Genomic DNA, 19,494 nt, shown 5'->3' with positions numbered 1-19,494 from the left:
CCACGGAGTGTGCATAGCTGGGGTTGGGGGGCTGCCCCACGGAGTGTGCATAGCTGGGTTGGGGGGCTGGCCCTCGGGGTGTGCATAGCTGGGGTTGGGGGGCTGCCCCACGGAGTGTGCATAGCTGGGGTTGGGGGGCTGCCCCACGGAGTGTGCATAGCTGGGGGTGGGGGGCTGCCCCGCGGAGTGTGCATAGCTGGGGGTGGGGGGCTGGCCCTTGGGGTGTGCATAGCTGGGTTGGGGGGCTGCCCCATGGACTGTGCGTATCTGAGCTTGGGGGGCTGCCCTATAGACTGTGCATATCTAGGATCGGGGGGCTGCCCCACTGACTGTGCGTGTCTGGGGTTGGGGGGCTGCCCCACGGGGCGTGCGTACCTAGGGTGGGGGCTGCCCCACGGGGCGTGCGTAGCCGGGGCCGGGGCTGCCCCACGGCCGCCAGCCTGGGGGGCAGGGACCCTCAGACGGCCTCCTGCGCCCGCCGGTACTCGAAGAGGCTCCCGCGCTCGGCGAAGCTCCGGGGCGCCGGCGGCTCCGCGGCCTCCTCGGGGTCCCCCCCGTCCCCGGGGCGGCCGAAGCCGCCCCCGCCGGGGGTCTGCAGGCGGAAGACGTCCTGCGGCGGGGAGAAGATGGGGCGTCGGGGGGTGCCGGGGCGCTGGGGCGGGTGGGGGGTCCCACGTGGTGCTCACCCCCGGCTCCACCGGCACCGATGTCTTGGCACCCAGGTTGACGGTTCGGCCATCGCGGCGCAGCAGCAGGTTGAGCCCCGGGGCGCCGGGGTCACCCCCTAACCGGCGAAGTGGGGGTCAGGGGGCGATGGGGGGCCACGGGGGGCCACGGGGGGCCGGGGGGGTCCCCGCTCACCTCGCAGGCCGTAGGGGCGGACGGCACGGCGCTCGCTCAGCACCGACAGCACCATGTCCTCGCGGAAGAGCAGCTCCCGGATCACCCCGTCACCCCCCCGGCAGCGCCCCGCGCCCCCCGAGCCCCGGCGCAGCTCGAAGCGCTGCAGGACCACGGGGTACCTGGGGGGGCCGGGGGGCCGGGGTCAGTCCCGGCGGGGCCCCGGCAGCCCCCCGCGTCCCCGCCGGGGCCCCGGCACCCACCGCTGCTCCAGGATCTCGGGGTCGGTGATGCGGGTGTTGGTCATGTGGGTGTGGACCCCACTGCGGCCGTGCCAGCGCGGGCCGGCACCCGCGCCCCCCGCCACCGTCTCGTAGTAGCCCACCCGCTCGTTGCCGAAGGTGACGTTGTTCATGCAGCCCTGAGGGCACAGGGGAGGGCAGGGGGCGGCGGGGGGCCCACACCCCCGCCGTGGACTCCAAACCCTGGGACCCTCGGCACCCCGGACCCCTGGGACCCCTGGCACCCCCGGCGCGCCGGGACCCCCGACCCCCGGGACACCCGACCTCCAGCAACACCAGACCCCCGGGACTCCCGTCCTGGGGCACCCCAGGATCCCCAGCCCCGGGACCACAGACCCCCAGGACCCCGAACCCCCAGGACCCCCAGCACCCTGGACCCCCAGCACCCTGGGACCCCCAAACCCTGGGACCCCCAGAATCCCAGGACCCCTATCCCCCAGGACCCCCAGCACCCTGGACCCCTGGCACCCTGGGACCCCCAACCCCTGGGACCCCCAGAACCCCAGGACCCCTATCCCCCAGGACCCCCAGCATCCTGGACCCCTGGCACCCTGGGACCCCCAACCCCTGGGACCCCCAGAACCCCAGGACCCCTAACCCCCAGGACCCCCAGCACCCTGGACCCCTGAGACCCCCAGCACCCCAGAACCTCCAACCCCTGGGACCCCCAGGACCCCCAGCACCCCGGGGACCCCTGGGACCCCTGTCACCCTGGTCCCTACCTGGGAGGCGGCGCAGACGCCGAAGGCTCTGAAGATGACGTCCACCACCCGCTGGGAGGTCAGGACGTTGCCCCCCACCACGGCGGCCTCGGGCGAGGGGTCCAGGATGGAGCCCTTGGGGATGACCACCCGCACGGGGGCCAGGCAGCCCTGGGGGGGCAGGCGGCCCGTCGGCCCCACATGCACCCTGCCCCACACCTGCAGCACCCCGAGCCCCCCCCGCCTTCCTGCCCTGGGGGAGCAGGTGCCCAGACCCCCACCCTGGGGGAGGAGGGTCCCGGGACCCCCACGCCAGGGGAAGGGGGTCCCAGGACCCCCCACCCCAAAAGATCGGGGTCCCAGACCCCCCTGTCCCAGGGGATTGGGGTCTCAGACCACCCCCCCGGGGGAAGGGGGTCCCAGGAGCCCCCCACCCCAGGGGATGGGGGTCCCAAGACCCCCCCGCCCCAAGCCCCTCGCCCCCCCAGCACTGGCCCGGCAGCTCCCCCCGACAGTGCCTGCCCGGGGCTCCTCTGGGGGGTCTGTCCTGCTTGGGGGGGGGGGTCCTGGGGGCAGCCCGGGGGGTCCGGAGGCAGGGGTGCTGTAGCCAGAGGGTCCCGCAGCCCAGGGGGGTCCCACATCCGGGGTCCCACATCCAGGGGTCCCGCAGCCCAGGGGTCCGGCAGCCCAGGGGGGTCCCACATCTGGGGGTCCCACATCCAGGGGTCCCGCAGCCTGGGGGGGTCCCACATCCAGGGGTCCTGCAGCCTGGGGGTCCTGCAGCCAGAGTGTCCCACAGATGGGAGTTCTGCAGCCCAGGGGTCCCACATCCAGGGGTCCTGCAGCCCAGGGGTCCCGCAGCCCGGGGGTCCCACATCTGGGGGTCCCACATCCAGGGGTCCTGCAGCCTGGGGGGGTCCCACATCCAGGGGTTCCACATCCAGGGGTCCCGCAGCCCCAGGGGTCCCGCAGCCCGGGGGTCCCACATCTGGGGGTCCCACATCCAGGGGTCCTGCAGCCTGGGGGGGTCCCACATCCAGGGGTTCCACATCCAGGGGTCCCGCAGCCCCAGGGGGTCCCACATCCGGGGGTCCCACATCCGGGGGTCCCACATCCAGGTGTCCTGCAGCCCAGGGGGGTCCCACATCCAGGGGTCCCGCAGCCTGGGGGGGTCCTGCAGCCTGGGGGTGCCATGTCCAGGTGGTCCTGCAGCTGAGGGGTCCCACAGCTCGGGGGGTCCCACAGCCTGGGGGGTCCCACAGCCTGGAGGTGCCGCATCCGGGGGTCGGGCAGCCCGGGGGTGCTGCAGGCGGGGGTCCCGCGCCCACCTGGTTGAGGGGGATGTCCTGGCCCACCATGCAGCGCAGGCAGTAGATGAGGGCGGAGAGGGTGATGGCGCGGGGGGCGTTGCAGTTCCCGTACACCTCCGGCCCCGAGCCCGAGAAGTCGAAGACGGCGCTGCCCTGCGGCACAGCGCGGACGAGGGGTGGTCCCGCGTCCCCCCCCGCCGGGGGGGGTCCCCCAAAGCCCATCTCGGGGGGGATCTCCCGCCGCCCGGGGCCGCCCGCTCACCTCCTGGGGGTCCACCTGCACCCGCAGCCGGATGGGCGAGCCGTCGTCCATGTGGTCCTCAGCCTCCACCGCCGTGCCCCAGCGCGCGGCAAAACCCTTCAGCATCTCCCGCACGGCCACCTCGGCGTTGGCCTGGGGACGGCGGGCGTCACGGCGGGGCCGGGGGGGCGGCCGGGGGGGCCGGGGGGGCGGCAGGTCCCACCTGGATGTGCGCCATGTACGCCTGGACGACGGGGAGGCCGTGGAGGCGGATGAGCTCGGTGACCAGCTGGATCCCCTTCTGGTTGGCGGCCACCTGGGCCCGCAGGTCCGACAGGTTGTCCTGCAGGTTCCGGGTCCCGCTGCAGCCCGGGACGTGGCCCGGCGCCATCAGGGCCTCCGTCACCGCTGCGGGGGACGAGTGAGCGGCGGCGGGGCGGGGGGTGCCCGTCCCCATTGCGGCCGTGCCATCCCCACCACATCCCCACCGTGGCTCTGCCATCTCCACTGCACCCCCACCATCCTCACCATGTCCCCACCGTGTCCCCACCACGTCCCTGCCATCCCCACCACGTCCCCACCACGTCCCTGCCATCCCTACCATGTCCCCACCGCATCCCCGCCATCACTGCTGCGTCCCCACCGCAGCCCTGCCATCTCCACTGCACCCCCACCATCCTCACCATGTCCCTACCGTGTCCCCACCATGTCCCCATCACATTCCTGCCATCCCTACCGTGTCCCCACCATGCCTCCATCGTCCCCGCCATGCCTACCACATCCCTAACATTCCCACCATCCCCACCACATCCCCACCGTGCCCCTGCCGTCCCCATCATATCTGTGCCACCCCTGCCATCCCCGCTGAGTCCCCGCCACCCTCACCATGTCCCCACCGTGTCCCCACCCCGTCCCCACCATCCCTGCCATCCCCACTGCAGCCCCACCACATCCTCACCGCATCCCCACCACATCCTCACTGCATCCCCGACGTCCCCACCGCATCCCTACCGTCCCCCCCATCCCCACCGCATCCCCGACGTCCCCACCATCCCTACTGCATCCCCACCGTCCCCACCGTGTCCCCACTGTCCCCCCCATCCCCACCACATCCCCGACATCCCCACCATCCCTACTGCATCCCCACCATCCCCACCGTGTCCCCACTGTCCCCCCCATCCCCACCACATCCCTGCCATCCCTGCCGTGCCTGCACCACATCCCCACCATCTCCACTGTCCTCACCATGCCCACCACATCCCCGCTGTCCCTGCCGTCCCTACTGCGTCCCCACTGTCTCCCCACCATCCCCACCATCTCTCCACCATCCCCACTGCATCCCCGCCACCACCACCGCGTCCCCACCATCCCCACCGCATCCCCACCATCCCTGCCGCGTCCCCACCATCTCCCCACTGTCCCCACCATCTCCCCACTGTCCCCACCGTCCCCATCTCATCCCTGCCATCACCGTCGCATCCCCACCATCCCCCTGCATCCCCACCGCCCCCACCGCATCCCCACCATCTCCCCACCATCCCCACTGTCCCCATCTCATCCCTGCCATCACCGTCGCATCCCCACCATCCCCCTGCATCCCCACCGCCCCCACTGCATCCCCACCATCTCCCCACCGTCCCCACATCATCCCTGCCATCACCGTCGCATCCCCACCGTCCCCACCTCATCCCCGCCATCACCGTCGCATCCCCACCGCATCCCCACCGTCCCCGCCGCGCCCCCACCATCTCCCCACCGTCCCCACCGTCCCCATCTCATCCCTGCCATCACCGTTGCATCCCCACCGTCCCCACCTCATCCCCACCATCACCGTCGCATCCCCACCGCATCCCCACCGTCCCCGCCGCGTCCCCACCATCTCCCCACTGTCCCCACCATCTCCCCACCGTCCCCACCGTCCCCACCTCATCCCCGCCATCACCGTCGCATCCCCACCGCATCCCCGCCGTCCCCGCCGCGTCCCCGCCGCCCCGGCGCAGACCCACCCTCCTCCTGGAAGACGCCGTCCTTCACCAGCTTGAAGGAGACGAAGACGGCCCCCTCCTCCCGCAGCGCCTTGGAGTGGGGGGGCATGGAGCCGGGGGTGATGCCGCCGATGTCCGCGTGGTGCCCGCGGCTGGCCACGAAGAAGACGGGCTTGGGGACGCCCGGCCAGAAGACCTGGGGAGAGCCCCGCGCTGAGCCGCCGCCCCGGGGTGGGGGGTCCTGCGCCCCGGGGTGCCCGGGGGGGCCCCGCGCCCCCCGCCCGCACTCACGGGGGTGATGACGGTGAGGTCGGGCAGGTGGCTGCCCCCCGCGCAGGGGTGGTTGCTGAGGATGACGTCCCCCTCCCGCAGGTCCTCGCCAAGGTTGCGGATCTGCGGCGGCACCGGGAAGGGCTGAGCGGGGTCCCGGGGGGGTCCGGGGGGGGTCCCGGGGGGGACACCCTCCTACCTGGAACTGGACGGTCTCCTGCATGGCGCCCAGGTGGACGGGGATGTGGGGCGCGTTGGACACCAGCCCCCCGTCCGGCCCGAAAAGGGCGCAGGAGAAGTCCAGCCGCTCCTTGATGTTGGTGGAGATGGCCGTCCGCTGCAGGATCCGGCCCATCTGCTCTGCGGGGGGGCACGGCGGGCCCTCAGGACCAGCCCCCCCCGCCCCACACAGCCCCCCTCCTCCTGGCTGCCGGGGGGCTCTCGGGAACCCCCCCGCCCCACCAGCCGTACCCCGGCCCCGGCAGACCCCAGCCGGCCCCCCGCGCCGCCGCGTGCCCCCGCCGCAGGCCCGGCTGGGGGGCAGCCCCCCACCTGCGATGCTCATGAAGCGGTGGGAGAAGATGGAGAGCTGGACGGCGTCGAGCTGGGAGCCAACGGGGCGCGGGGACCCCGAGCCGACGGCGATGCAGACGTCGCCGAAGCGGGTGAGGCCGGCGGTGCAGCCCGGCTCCACCACGATGGTGCTGGGGGAGGCAGGCGGCGGCACCGGGAGCTGGAGGGGTGCGGGGCTCCCCGGGGTCCCGCCAGCTCCCCGGGGTCCCCACAATCTCACTGGGTCCCCACCAGCTCCCCAGGTCCCCACCAGCTCCCCGGGGTCCCCACCGACTCCCTGGGGTCCCCACAATCTCACCGGGTCCCCACCGACTCCCTGGGGTCCCCACAATCTCACCGGGTCCCCACCGGCTCCCCGGGGTCTCCACAATCTCACTGGGTCCCCACCAGCTCACCAGGTCCCCACCGGCTCCCCGGGTCCCCACAATCTCACCGGGTCCCCACCAGTTCCCCGGGGTCCCCACCAGCTCACCAGGTCCCCACTGGCTCCCCGGGGTCCCCGCAATCTCACCAGGTCCCCACCGGCTCTCCGGGGTCCCCACAATCTCACCAGGTCCCCACCAGCTCATGGGGTCCCCACAATCTCACTGGGTCCCCACCAGCTCACCAGGTCCCCACCGGCTCCCCGGGGTCCCCGCAATCTCACCGGGTCCCCACCAGCTCCCCGGGGTCCCCACAATCTCCCCAGATCCCCACGAGTTCCCCGGGGTCCCCACTGACTCCCCGGGGTCCCCACAATCTCACCAGGTCCCCACCAGCTCCCCGGGGTCCCCACAATCTCACTGGGTCCCCACCAGCTCACCAGGTCCCCACCGGCTCCCCGGGGTCCCCGCAATCTCACCGGGTCCCCACCGGCTCCCCGGGGTCCCCACCGGCTCCCTGGGGTCCCGCTGTCCCCCTGGGGTCCCTGCCAGCTCCTTGGGGTCCCCCCCGCGTCCCCACCTATTCTTGTCGATGATGATGGCGGGGCCGGGGACGGCGTGGTCGCAGGCCAGCTCCTCCAGCAGGAACACCGGCGTCTCCAGGTACCCCTCCTCGAAGTAGCACCGCGTCACCTGCAGGACCCAGCCCGAGCCCCCAGCCCCACGCCGGGTCACCCCCTGCCCCCCCGGGCCCCCCAGGTCCCCCGGGCCCCCCTGCCCTCACCGTCTCCACACGGGCCGGTTCCCCGCTGGGGGCCAGAGGGGTCTCGCAGCTGATGCCGCTGCTGCCGGTGCCGCGCACCCGCACGTCGTCCACCACCACGGGGCGGTCGGGGATGGTGAAGCCGAACTCCGCCAGGTACCTGCGGGGTGGGAGCGGGCGCCAGCTGCAGCGAGGGGGGACACGGGGACCCCCGGCTGCCCCCGGCATGGTGAGGCACTGCCAGGATGGGGATCGCGGCGCTGGGATGGGGATCACGGTGCTGGGACGGGGGATTGCGGTGCCGGAATGGGGATTGTGGTGCTGGGATAGGGGATCGCAGTGCCGGGATGGGGATCGCAGCAGTGGGATGGAGAATGCGGTGCTGGGATGCGGATCACGGTGCTGGGACAGGGGATTGCAGTGCCGGAATGGGGATTGTGGTGCTGGGATGGGTGACCATGGTGCCAGGATGGGGATCACAACAGCGGGATGGGGATCACGGCACTGGGATGGGGATCACAGTGCTGGGATGGGGATCACAGCAGCGGGATGGAGAATGTGGTGCTGGGATGCGGATCGCAGTGCTGGGATGGGGGATTGCAGTGCCGGAATGGGGATCGTAGTGTCAGGATGGGGATCATGGTGCCAGGACGGGGATCACGGTGCCGGGATGGGGGATCGTGGCGCCGGAACAGGGATCGCAGCACCAGGATGGGTATTGTGGCACTGGGATGGGGACTGCGGTGCCGGCACGGGAATCATGGTGCCAGAATGGGGGATCGTGGCACCAGGACAGGGATCGTGGTTCCAGGACAGGGATGGCGGTGCTGGGATGGGGATCACAGCAGCGGGATGGAGAATGTGGTGCTGGGATGGGGATCACAGTGCTGGGATAGGGATCGCGGTGCTGGGACGGGGGATTGCAGTGCCGGAACGGGGATCGCGGTGCTGGGATGGGGATCACAGTGCTGGGATGGGGATCACAGCAGCAGGATGGAGAATGTGGTGCTGGCATGGGGATCGCGGTGCTGGATGGGGGATTGCAGTGCCGGAATGGGGATCGTAGTGTCAGGATGGGGATCATGGTGCCAGGACGGGGATCACGGTGCCGGGATGGGGGATCGTGGCGCCGGAACAGGGATCGCAGCACCAGGATGGGTATTGTGGCACTGGGATGGGGACTGCGGTGCCGGCACGGGAATCATGGTGCCAGAATGGGGGATCGTGGCACCAGGACAGGGATTGTGGTTCCAGGACAGGGATGGCGGTGCCAAGATGGGGATCACAGCAGTGGGATGGAGAATGTGGTGCTGGGATGGGGATTGCGGTGCCAGGACAGGGATCATGGTGCCAGGACAGGAATCGTAGCGTCAGGATGGGGATCACGGTGCTGGGATGGGGATCACAGTGCCAGGATGGGGGATCACAGCAGTGGGATGGAGAATGTGGTGCTGGGATGGGGATCGCGGTGCTGGATGGGGATCACGGTGCTGGGACAGGGGATTGCAGTGCCGGAACGGGGATCGTGGTGCTGGGATGGGTGATCGCAGTGCCAGGATGGGGATCACAGGAGCGGGATGGAAAATGTGGTGCTGGGATGGGGATTGCGGTGCCAGGACAGGGATCATGGTGCCAGGACAGGGATCGTAGTGTCAGGATGGGGATCATGGTGCCAGGATGGGGGATCGTGGTGCCAGAACAGGGATCGCAGCAGCAGGATGGGTATTGTGGCACTGGGACGGGGACTGCGGTGCCAGGACGGGAATCATGGTGCCAGGATGGGGGATCGTGGCACCAGGAAAGGGATTGTGGTTCCAGGACAGGGATGGCAGTGCTGGGATGGGGATCACAGCAGTGGGATGGAGAATGTGGTGCTGGGATGGGGATTGCGGTGCTGGGATGGGGATCACGGTGTTGGGATGGGCATCACGGTGCTGGGACGGGGGATTGCAGTGCCGGAACGGGGACTGTGGTGCTGGGATGGGTGACCGTGGTGCCAGGATGGGGATCACGGCACTGGGATGGGGATCACGGTGCCGGGATGGGGATCACAGCAGCGGGATGGAGAATGTGGTGCTGGGATGGGGATCACGGTGCTGGGACGGGGGATTGCAGTGCCGGAATGGGGATCGTGGTGCTGGGATGGGTGATCGCAGTGCCAGGATGGGGATCACAGGAGCGGGATGGAAAATGTGGTGCTGGGATGGGGATCGTGGTGCCAGGACAGGGATCATGGTGCCAGGACAGGGATCGTAGCGTCAGGATGGGGATCACGGTGCCAGGAAGGGGGATCGTGGTGCCAGAACAGGGATCGCAGCACCAGGATGGGTATTGTGGCACTGGGACGGGGACTGCGGTGCCAGGACGGGAATCATGGTGCCAGGATGGGGGATCGTGGCGCCAGGACAGGGATCATGGTTCCAGGACAGGGATGGCGGTGCCAAGATGGGGATCACAGTGCCGGGAAGGGGGATTGCAGCACCGGGATAGGGGAATCGTGGTGCCAGCATGGGGATGGCGGCACCAGGACGGGGATTGCAGTGCCGGAACAGGGATTATGGTGCAGGGATAGGGGATCGCGGTGCCAGGATGGGGATCACAGGAGCGGGATGCAGAATGTGGTGCTGGGATGGGGATCGCGGTGCTGGATGGGGATCACGGTGCTGGGACAGGGGATTGCAGTGCCGGAACGGGGATCGTGGTGCTGGGATGGGTGATCGCAGTGCCAGGATGGGGATCACAGGAGCGGGATGGAAAATGTGGTGCTGGGATGGGGATTGCGGTGCCAGGACAGGGATCATGGTGCCAGGACAGGGATCGTAGTGTCAGGATGGGGATCATGGTGCCAGGATGGGGGATCGTGGTGCCAGAACAGGGATCGCAGCAGCAGGATGGGTATTGTGGCACTGGGACGGGGACTGCGGTGCCAGGACGGGAATCATGGTGCCAGGATGGGGGATCGTGGCACCAGGAAAGGGATTGTGGTTCCAGGACAGGGATGGCAGTGCTGGGATGGGGATCACAGCAGTGGGATGGAGAATGTGGTGCTGGGATGGGGATTGCGGTGCTGGGATGGGGATCACGGTGTTGGGATGGGCATCACGGTGCTGGGACGGGGGATTGCAGTGCCGGAACGGGGACTGTGGTGCTGGGATGGGTGACCGTGGTGCCAGGATGGGGATCACGGCACTGGGATGGGGATCACGGTGCCGGGATGGGGATCACAGCAGCGGGATGGAGAATGTGGTGCTGGGATGGGGATCACGGTGCTGGGACGGGGGATTGCAGTGCCGGAATGGGGATCGTGGTGCTGGGATGGGTGATCGCAGTGCCAGGATGGGGATCACAGGAGCGGGATGGAAAATGTGGTGCTGGGATGGGGATCGTGGTGCCAGGACAGGGATCATGGTGCCAGGACAGGGATCGTAGCGTCAGGATGGGGATCACGGTGCCAGGAAGGGGGATCGTGGTGCCAGAACAGGGATCGCAGCACCAGGATGGGTATTGTGGCACTGGGACGGGGACTGCGGTGCCAGGACGGGAATCATGGTGCCAGGATGGGGGATCGTGGCGCCAGGACAGGGATCATGGTTCCAGGACAGGGATGGCGGTGCCAAGATGGGGATCACAGTGCCGGGAAGGGGGATTGCAGCACCGGGATAGGGGAATCGTGGTGCCAGCATGGGGATGGCGGCACCAGGACGGGGATTGCAGTGCCGGAACAGGGATTATGGTGCAGGGATAGGGGATCGCGGTGCCAGGATGGGGATCACAGGAGCGGGATGCAGAATGTGGTGCTGGCATGGGGATCGCGGTGCCGGGATGGGGATCATGGTGCCGGGACAGGGATCGTAGCATCAGGATGGGGATCACGGTGCTGGGATGGGGATCACAGGAGCGGGATGGAGAATGTGGTGCTGGCATGGGGATTGCGGTGCTGGGATGGGGATCATGGTGCCGGGACAGGGATCGTAGCATCAGGATGGGGATCATGGTGCTGGGATGAGGATCACGGTGCCGGGAAGGGGCACTGCAGCACCAGGATAGGGGAATCGTCATGCCGGCATGGGGACGGCGGCACCAGGACGGGGATGGCGGTGCCGGGACAGACCGGCTGGTGAAGGCAGCGTGGAAGTCTCCGGCGCGGCAGGAGCGCGGGGTGGGCGGGTGGCCCTTGGCCGAGCACATCAGGGCGCAGTCGGTGCCCTCGTAGCGCAGGTGCAGGAAAGCCTCCGTGTGGATCTGCTCCCTGCGGGGCGGCCCCGTCAGTGGCGGCACCGGCATCCCCGTCCCCCCGTCCCCCGGATCCCCGGCGGCTCACCCGGTGAAGCCCTGCGCCCGCAGCGCGTCCCGGCACTCCTGCTCCAGCGCGGCGATGCGCCCGTCCAGCCGGGGGAAGGCGGCCGGCTCGTAGCGGAGGGCACAGGGGGTCTGCGCCTCGTGCACCACGTCCGCCAGCGCCAGCCCGTACGCCGACAGGATCCCGCTGTACCTGCGAGACGCCCACCCGCGCCGGTGCCGCGCCCACCGGGGACCCCAGCCCCCCGACCGGCGCCTGCGGGCACCCCCAGACCTGACGAAACCACCTGGGGACCAGGGCACCCCCAAACCCAACGCATCCTCCCAGGGAAGGGACCCCCAAACCCAGAGCATCCGCCTGGGGACTGGGGCACCCCCAAACCCAAGACATCCCCTGGGGACAGGGGCACCCCCAAACACATCCGCCTGGGGACGGGGACATCCCCAAACCCAACGCATCCTCCCGGGGACAAGACCCCCAAACCCTGCACCCAGGGACACCCCCAAACCCAGTGCACCCACCTGGGGACTGGGGCACCCCCAAACCCAAGGAAACCACCTGGGGGGCCAGGGCACCCCCAAACCCTGCACCCAGGGGCACCCCCAAACCCAACGCATCCCCCTGGGGACTGGAGCACCCCTAAACCCAACACACCCACCTGGGGACCTGGGACACCCCCAAACCCAAAGCATCTGCTTCGGGGCGGGCAGAGCCCCCCAACCCCACACCATCTACCCAGAGGTCGGGAGCACCCCGACACCGCCCGGGGGGCACTGGGCACCCCTCGAGGTGCCCCCACCCCCGCGGTGGGACCAGTCCCCCCGTCCGGCGGCGCCGGCAGAGGGGGGTCCCCGCAGAGCCCCCCCCATGTACCTACTTGTGGATGAAGACCCTGCTCATGCCCAGGGCGCGGGCGATGGCGCAGGCGTGCTGCCCCCCCGCGCCCCCGAAGCAGGCCAGCACGTGGCGGGCGGCGTCGTGGCCCCGTGCCTGGTGGGGGGACACGCGGGCGGAGGGGGTGACGCCGGCGCCGGGCACCCGCGGCCCCCCGCCGCGCACCAGGGCCACCTCACCTGCGTCAGGGCGCGGATGGGCCGGCACATGGCCTCGTTGGCCACCCGCACGAAGCCCATGGCCACCTCCTCCACCGAGAGCGGCTGGCGGGCGCCGGCGGCGGTGCCGGCCAGGAAGGCGTCGATGCGCGCGGCCAGCTCCTGGAACGCCCGCGCCGCCGTCTCCCGGCACAGCGGCTGGTCCTCGCCCGGCCCGAAGATGTGGGGGAAGTACTCGGGGAGCAGGCGGCCCAGGCAGAGGTTGGCGTCGGTGACGGTCAGCGGACCCCCTGCGCCGGGACGGGGACGGTGAGCGTGGCACCGCGGTGTGGCACCCGCCGGCACCGCGGCCACTCACCCTTGCGGTAGCAGGCTGGGCCGGGGTGGGCGCCCGCCGACTCGGGGCCGACCACGTAGAGCCCGGACCTGGAAGGGAGATGCCGGCGGGAGCAGGAGGGTCCCGGCTGTGCCCGCCGTGCCGCGGCTGAGCTGCACCCAGGCTCCGCCAAGCCCCCTTGTCCCACCGTGCCCTGCCCAGGGCACCCATGGGTGCCCGAAGCCCCCACCCGGGCCCCCACCCCCCCACCTGAAGAAGAGCCGGGAGCCGCCGCCGGCCGCCACGGTGTTGATGTCGAGCTGCGGCGCCTGGATGCTGACGCCGGCGGTGCTGGCCTCGAAGACGTGCTCGTACTCGCCGGCATAGCGGCTGACGTCCGTTGAGGTGCCTGGGGAGCGCGGCTCAGCACCCACCTCAGCGGGACCCCCACCCCGGCCCCCCCAGCCCCGCTCACCTCCCATGTCGAAGCCGATGACGGGCTGTCCCTCCTCGCGGCGGTAGGTGGTCACGGCGTAGCCCACCACGCCGCCGGCCGGGCCCGAGAGGATGGCGCGGGCCCCGCTGAAGTGCTGCATGGGGGTGAGCCCCCCGTCCGAGCGCATGAACAGCACCGGCACCTCCTGCGGGCGGGGGGGCCGTGGGACGGGCACCCACGGGGGGGTCCCAGCGGGACGGGTGCTGCCGGGGGGTCCCAGTGCGACAAGCGCCTACGGGGGCATCCCAGTGGGATGGGATCCCCGCGGGGGATCCCGGTGGGACAGGCGCTGCCAGGGGGTCCTGCTGGGACAGGCACCCACGGGGGGTCCCAGTGGGAGGGATGCCCATGGGGGGGTCGCAGCAGAATGGGTGCTGCCGGCGGGTCCCGGTGGGATGGGTGCCCACAGGCGGTTCCTGGTGGGATGGGTGCTGGTGAGGGGGTCCCGGTGGGACGGGCGCTGCGGAGGGGTCCCAGTGGGACGGGTGCTCATGGGGGGTTCTGGTGAGGGGGTCCCGGTGGGACGGGCGCTGCGGAGGGGTCCCAGTGGGACGGGTGCTCACGGGGGGTTCTGGTGAGGGGGTCCCGGTGGGACGGGCGCTGCGGAGGGGTCCCAGTGGGACGGGTGCTCACGGGGGGTTCTGGTGAGGGGGTCCCGGTGGGACCGGCACCAGCCAGGGGCTCCCAGTGGGATGGGTGCCCACGAGGTGGTCCCGGTGGGGTGGGCGCTGCCAGGCGGTCCCAGCAGGATGGGTGCCCGCTGGGGGGTCCTAAAGGATGGGCACCCACGGTGGGGTCCCGGCCGCCCCACTCACCCGCAGCTGGTGGGCGAAGCCGGCGCGGAAGCTCTCCAGGTAGCGGTGGATGCAGGGGGTGAGGTAGGCGTCGGCGCAGGCCGTGTAGCCGCGCGGCACCGCCCGCACCATGGCCGCCACCGCGGAGGAGAGGGAGACGTGCCGGAAGCCCAGCTCCCGCGCCAGCGCCCCGACCTGCTCCTCATGGCCGGGCCAGCTGCCGGGGAGAGCGGGGACGGCGTCGGCCGCGGGGGTCCGGCTGCGCGCCCCCCTCCCCATTCCGCCAGGGCCCCCCGGGGACTCACGCGTAGGAGTGGAGCAGCAGCACGGCCAGGCTGCGGATGCCGCGGGCCAGCACCCCCTCCAGCTCCCGCCGCAGCGCCGACAGCTCCAGCGGCCGCTGCACCAGCAGGGACGCCCCCGTGGAGCCTGGGGACAGCCGGGGGTCCCAGGGGGTCACGGCGGGGGGTGTCCCCACCGGCCCCGGCCCCCCCCGTAGCGGCGGTCCCCACCTTCGAGCAGCGGGAGGGTCTCCTTCCCGGGGAGGCGGCAGCCGGGCTGGTGCGGGATCAGCCGCTCGTCCACCTCGATCACCTCCTCGTACAGCACCTCCGGCACCGCCACCTCCTGCGCCGGGGGACGGGGACGTCACCCGGGGGCCACCGCGAGACACCCCGCCACGGCGGGGCAGCCCCCGCCGCCCGCTCGGGGACGCGCTGGCCTCCTCGCTCTGCCGGAGCTGCCGCTGGCTCCCGGCCGGCCGGGGTGGCACGCGGGCGCTGGCACGGGGCCGGGGCTGGCGCGAGGCCGTGGCGGGGGCCCAGCGGCGCTCACGGGATGCGGCACCCGGGATCCGGGGACTTCCCGCCGCCGCCAAGGACATCCGCGCCGGGCAGAGGACGCGCTGGGCCCCACCGAGCCGGGACGGCGGAGGTCGCGCGGGGACACGTTGCCCCGAGCCCGGACGGTGCCGGTCACGGGGACGTGCCAGCCCCAGCCCGGACGGTGTGGGTCACGTGGGGACACGTTGCCCTGAGCCCGGACGGTGCCGGTCACGGGGACGTGCCAGCCCGGTTGCAGGCGGTGTGGGTCATGGGGGTGCGCTGCCAAAAGCCCGGAGAGCGCGGGACACGGGGACGTGGCACCCCGAGCCCAGCGGTGTGGGCCGTGGGGAGGTGCCACCCCAACGCCACGCCGGCGCGGGTGCCGCGGCGCTGCCGGCAGTGCCGGGGCTCACCAGGTCGAAGATGTGGGGGCGGGCTTGGCTGCCGATGTGGAGGAGGTCGCGGAAGCCGCGGGTGACGAGCAGGGCCAAGCGCTCGCCCCGGCGCTCCAGCAGCGCGTTGGTGGCCACCGTGGTGCCCATGCGGATCCACTCGATGCCGGAGGCGTCCAGCGGCTGATCCCGCGGCACCGCCACCCCCGCTCTCCTGCCGGCACCCCGGGCCTCAGCCCACCGCCCCACTGCGGACCCTCAGCCCCATGGCTCCACCGCAGACCCTCAGCCCCACGGCTCCACCGTGGGCCCCCAGCCCCACTGCCGCCCCGCAGGCCCCCAGCCCCACGGTCCCACCGCAGACCCTCAGTGCCGGGGGGGTCCGGACGGGACAGGGCTGCCCCGGCCCTGGGAGGGGGCACGAGGGCGGGGGCTGGCACCGGCTGGGCACCGCGCAGGGATGGGGCTGGCCTGGGGGGCCCGGGGGGGGTCTCGGACAGGGTCCTGGGGAGGTGCAGTGGGGAGGGTGCTGGGGAGAGGGTCTCGGGGGGGGTCCTGAGGAGGGTCCCAGAGGGAGGTCCCGGGGGGTCCCAAGTGAGAGTCCTGGGAGAGTCTTGGGAGGGGGGAGAGGGTCCCGGGGGGGGGGTCCCGAGGAGGATCCCAGGGGGGGGTCCCGGGGGGGGTCTCAGAGGGAGGTCCCGGGGTGTCCCAGGGATGCTGGGGGAGGGTCCCGGGGGGGGGGGTCCTGCGGGGTGCCGGGGGGGTCCGGAGGGGGGGTCATCCCGGGAGGGGTCCCAGGGGGTGGTCCCGGCAGGGTCCCGGGGGGGGTCCCAGGAGGGATCCCGGGAGGGGGGTCCCGGGGGGGGTCCCAGGGGGGGATCTCGGGGGGGGTCCCGGGGGGGGTCCCGGGGGGGATCCCGGGAGGGGGTTCCCGGGGGGGGGATCCCGGGGGGGGTCCCGGGAGGGGGGTCCCGGGGGGGGGGTCCCGGGGGGGGATCCCGGGGGGGTCCCGGGAGGGGGGTCCCGGGAGGGGGATCCCGGGGGGGGTCCCGGGAGGGGGGTCCCGGGGGGGGGGGGGACCCGCGGGGGGATCCCGGGGGGGTCCCGGGGGGGTCCCGGGGGTCCGGCGGCCGCACCTCCTGCAGGACGCGGCGGATGCCCTCGGTGGGGGCGTCTCCGTAGCCCGGGTCCTCGGAGAGCAGCTTGAGGACGCGGACGCGGCCGCCGGGACAGCGGGCGAAGACGTCGGTGAAGGTGCCGCCGCGGTCGATGGCGAACTGGAACCCGCGGGGGCCCGATGCCGCCGCCATGGCGGGACGGGACGACCCGGTACGGCTCGGTCCGGCCCGGTCCGGCCCGGTACGGCTCGGTACGGCCCGGTACGGCCCGGTACGGCCCGGTACGGCTCGGTCCGGCTCGGTCCGGCCCGGTCCGGCTCGGCTCGGTACCCGCCGCTCCCGCCGCCGCCGCCGCTCCCGCCCGGGCAGCGCCGAGCACCGGCCCCGCGGGGGCGTGGCCTCGGGAGGGGGTGTTGCCCCTGGGGGGCGTGGCCTCGGAGGGGGTGTTGCCCCTGGGGGCGTGGCCTAGGAGGGGTGTCGCCCCCTGAGGGCGTGGCCTGGACGCGGCGTGGCCCCCGGTCGGCGGCCCGCGCGCGGGGCACGCCGGGAGTTGTAGTCCCCGCGCGCGGGGCACGCCGGGATCCGTAGTCCGCCGCGGGGCACGGCGGGTAAGATGGCGGCGCCGGAGCTGCTGTCGGACGAGGGGTACCGGGCGGACGGGCGCCGTCCCGCCGAGCTCCGCAAGGTCCGCGCCCGCATGGGCGTCTTCGCGCAGGCCGACGGCTCGGCCTACATCGAGCAGGGCAACACCAAGGCGCTGGCCGTGGTCTACGGCCCGCACGAGGTGAGCGGCGGCGGGCACCGGGCCTGGGCCCTCCGCTCCCCCCCGGGCTCCTCCACTCCCAGGGCCCCTCCGCTTCCCCCCGGGCCCCTCCGTTGCCCCCCGGGCTCTCCGCTCCCTCCGTTGCCCCCCGGGCCCCTCCGTTGCCCCCCGGGCTCCTCCGCTCCCCCCCCCCCGGGCCCCTCCGCTCTCCCCCGGGCCTCTCTGTTCCCCCTCCCGGGCTCTCCGCTCCCTCCGTTGCCCCCCGGGCTCCTCCGCTCCCCCCCCCCGGGCCTCTCTGTTCCCCCTCCCGGGCTCTCCGCTCCCTCCGTTGCCCCCCGGGCTCCTCCGCTCCCCCCCCCCCGGGCCCCTCCGCTCTCCCCCGGGCCTCTCTGTTCCCCCTCCCGGGCTCTCCGCTCCCTCCGTTGCCCCCCGGGCCTCTCTGTTCCCCCTCCCGGGCTCTCCGCTCCCTCCGTTGCCCCCCGGGCTCCTCCGCTCCCCCCCCCCGGGCCCCTCCGCTCTCCCCCGGGCCTCTCTGTTCCCCCTCCCGGGCTCTCCGCTCCCTCCGTTGCACCCCAGGCCCCTCCGGGCCCCTCCACTCCCCGGGCTCTCTGCTCCCTCCGCTTCCCCCCGGGCCCCTCCGTTGCCCCCCGGGCTCTCCACTCCCCCCCGTTCCTCCCCTGTTCCCCCCCGTTCCCCCCCCGGCCCCTGCTCCCTCCATGCTCCCCTCCCGGTCCTGGTCCCACCGGTGTGGCGGCCATCCAGGCCCCCCCCGGCCATCAGGGCCGCGGGGGTCCGGGCCCCCCCACCCTCCCCGGTCCCGACCCCGGTCCCGGCCGCCCCCCCACCCGCTGTACCCCCCCCCTCCCCGCAGATGCGCGGCTCCCGCAGCAAGGCGCTGCCCGACCGGGCGCTGGTGAACTGCCAGTACAGCATGGCCACCTTCAGCACCGGCGAGCGCCGGCGCCGGCCCCACGGCGACCGGCAGGCGAGCGAGCTGGCCCTGCACCTCAAGCAGACCTTCGAGGCCGCCATCCTCACTCGCCTCTACCCCCGCTCCCAGATCGACATCTACGTCCAGGTGAGGGGGGGGCCGGGCGGGGAGCGGGGTGCCCAGCGGCCCGGGGGGGGCTCTGACCGAACCCGCCGCCCCCCCAGATCCTGCAAGCCGACGGCGGCGAGTATTGCGCCTGCGTGAACGCGGCCACGCTGGCGGTGATGGACGCCGGCATCCCCATGCGGGACTACGTCTGCGCCAGCTCGGCCGGCCTGGCCGAGGACACCCCCCTGGCCGACCTCAGCTCCCCCGAGGAGGCGGCGGGGGGGCCGCGGCTGGTGCTGGCGCTGCTGCCGGCGGCGGGGCAGATCGCACTGCTGCAGCTCAGCGCCCGCCTGCACCAGGAGCGGCTGGAAGCGGCGCTGGAGGCGGCCGAGCAGGCCTGCCGCGCCCTCCACGCCGTGCTGGACCGGGTGGTGCGGGAGCGGCTGCGGGAGGTCACCGCGCTGCTGGGGGACTGAGCGGCGCCGGATGCCGCCGCGTTGACGGGGACGGGGGCCGGCACCGGCCAGAGCCCCTTCTCAATAAAAGGTCTGCCGCCACCTGCACCGCGTCGTGCGCCGCGTCGTGCCGTGTGCCGTGGCGCTTCCCTCGGGGCGCGGCGCTGCCGGGGCTCCCCGCCGCGCCCAGCCCCTGCTGCTGGTGGGCACCGGACCCCCGGCACCGCGGGGCCCGCACGGTGTGGGGCAGCACGGCCCTGGCACAGTCCCCCCCCTCACACGCGTGGCTCCGCTTCCCTTGGCCCCCCCTTGCACCCCCACCCCGTTAGGTGGTCACCCTGTTGTGCACCCCCCCTTGCACCCCCAAACCCCCCCGCACACCCCCTTCACCCCCAAACCCGCCCCCTTGCACCCCAAACCCCCCCGCATACCCCCCTTGCACCCCCAAACCCCCCTTGCACCCCCAAACCCCCCCGCATACCCCCCTTGCACCCCCAAACCCCCCCGCATACCCCCCTTGCACCCCCAAACCCCCCTGCACGCCCCCTTGCACCCCCAAACCTGCCACCTTGCACCCCAAACCTCCCCGCACCCCACC

At 72.8% G+C, this 19,494-nt stretch overlaps 2 protein-coding genes across 2 annotated transcripts; one reads left to right on the top strand and one right to left on the bottom strand.

Annotated features, from left to right (window-relative positions):
* Positions 1–457: 457 nt before the first annotated feature.
* On the bottom strand, positions 458–16,831 carry OPLAH (5-oxoprolinase, ATP-hydrolysing). The gene is made up of 26 exons (XM_059836246.1): positions 16,656–16,831; positions 15,543–15,732; positions 14,818–14,932; positions 14,611–14,734; positions 14,327–14,522; positions 13,491–13,656; positions 13,286–13,424; positions 13,058–13,125; positions 12,721–12,989; positions 12,525–12,637; positions 11,669–11,839; positions 11,459–11,596; positions 7,369–7,507; positions 7,165–7,277; positions 6,202–6,353; positions 5,849–6,009; positions 5,671–5,772; positions 5,401–5,575; positions 3,618–3,802; positions 3,416–3,547; positions 3,172–3,306; positions 1,865–2,014; positions 1,104–1,261; positions 862–1,022; positions 687–784; positions 458–610 (listed from the first exon to the last, which is right to left on the bottom strand). Exons 1-26 carry the CDS (start codon positions 16,829–16,831, stop codon positions 458–460), a joined length of 3,879 nt encoding a protein of 1,292 aa, XP_059692229.1.
* A 421-nt stretch (positions 16,832–17,252) lies between these two features.
* On the top strand, positions 17,253–18,917 carry EXOSC4 (exosome component 4). The gene is made up of 3 exons (XM_059815696.1): positions 17,253–17,423; positions 18,274–18,480; positions 18,558–18,917. Exons 1-3 carry the CDS (start codon positions 17,253–17,255, stop codon positions 18,915–18,917), a joined length of 738 nt encoding a protein of 245 aa, XP_059671679.1.
* Positions 18,918–19,494: the final 577 nt, after the last annotated feature.

Source organism: Gavia stellata, chromosome 3 (assembly GCF_030936135.1).
Source record: "Gavia stellata isolate bGavSte3 chromosome 3, bGavSte3.hap2, whole genome shotgun sequence".
NCBI classification, from domain to species: Eukaryota; Metazoa; Chordata; class Aves; order Gaviiformes; family Gaviidae; genus Gavia; species Gavia stellata.
The sequence above is the reverse complement of the archived record's forward strand: the minus strand, read 5'-3'. Positions and strand labels throughout refer to the sequence as shown.

Excerpts from the sequence above, each read along its gene's own strand:
- OPLAH (XM_059836246.1), bottom strand. The coding sequence starts at position 16,831 with ATGGCGGCGGCATCGGGCCCCCGCGGGTTCCAGTTCGCCATCGACCGC. Across the intron at positions 7,278-7,368 it reads AACCGGCCCGTGTGGAGACG|GTGACGCGGTGCTACTTCGA; the intron begins GTGAGGGCAGGG and ends TGGGTCCTGCAG. Across the intron at positions 5,576-5,670 it reads ACCTCACCGTCATCACCCCC|GTCTTCTGGCCGGGCGTCCC; the intron begins GTGAGTGCGGGC and ends GGCTCTCCCCAG.
- EXOSC4 (XM_059815696.1), top strand. The coding sequence starts at position 17,253 with ATGGCGGCGCCGGAGCTGCTGTCGGACGAGGGGTACCGGGCGGACGGG. Across the intron at positions 17,424-18,273 it reads TGGTCTACGGCCCGCACGAG|ATGCGCGGCTCCCGCAGCAA; the intron begins GTGAGCGGCGGC and ends CCCTCCCCGCAG. Across the intron at positions 18,481-18,557 it reads AGATCGACATCTACGTCCAG|ATCCTGCAAGCCGACGGCGG; the intron begins GTGAGGGGGGGG and ends CCGCCCCCCCAG.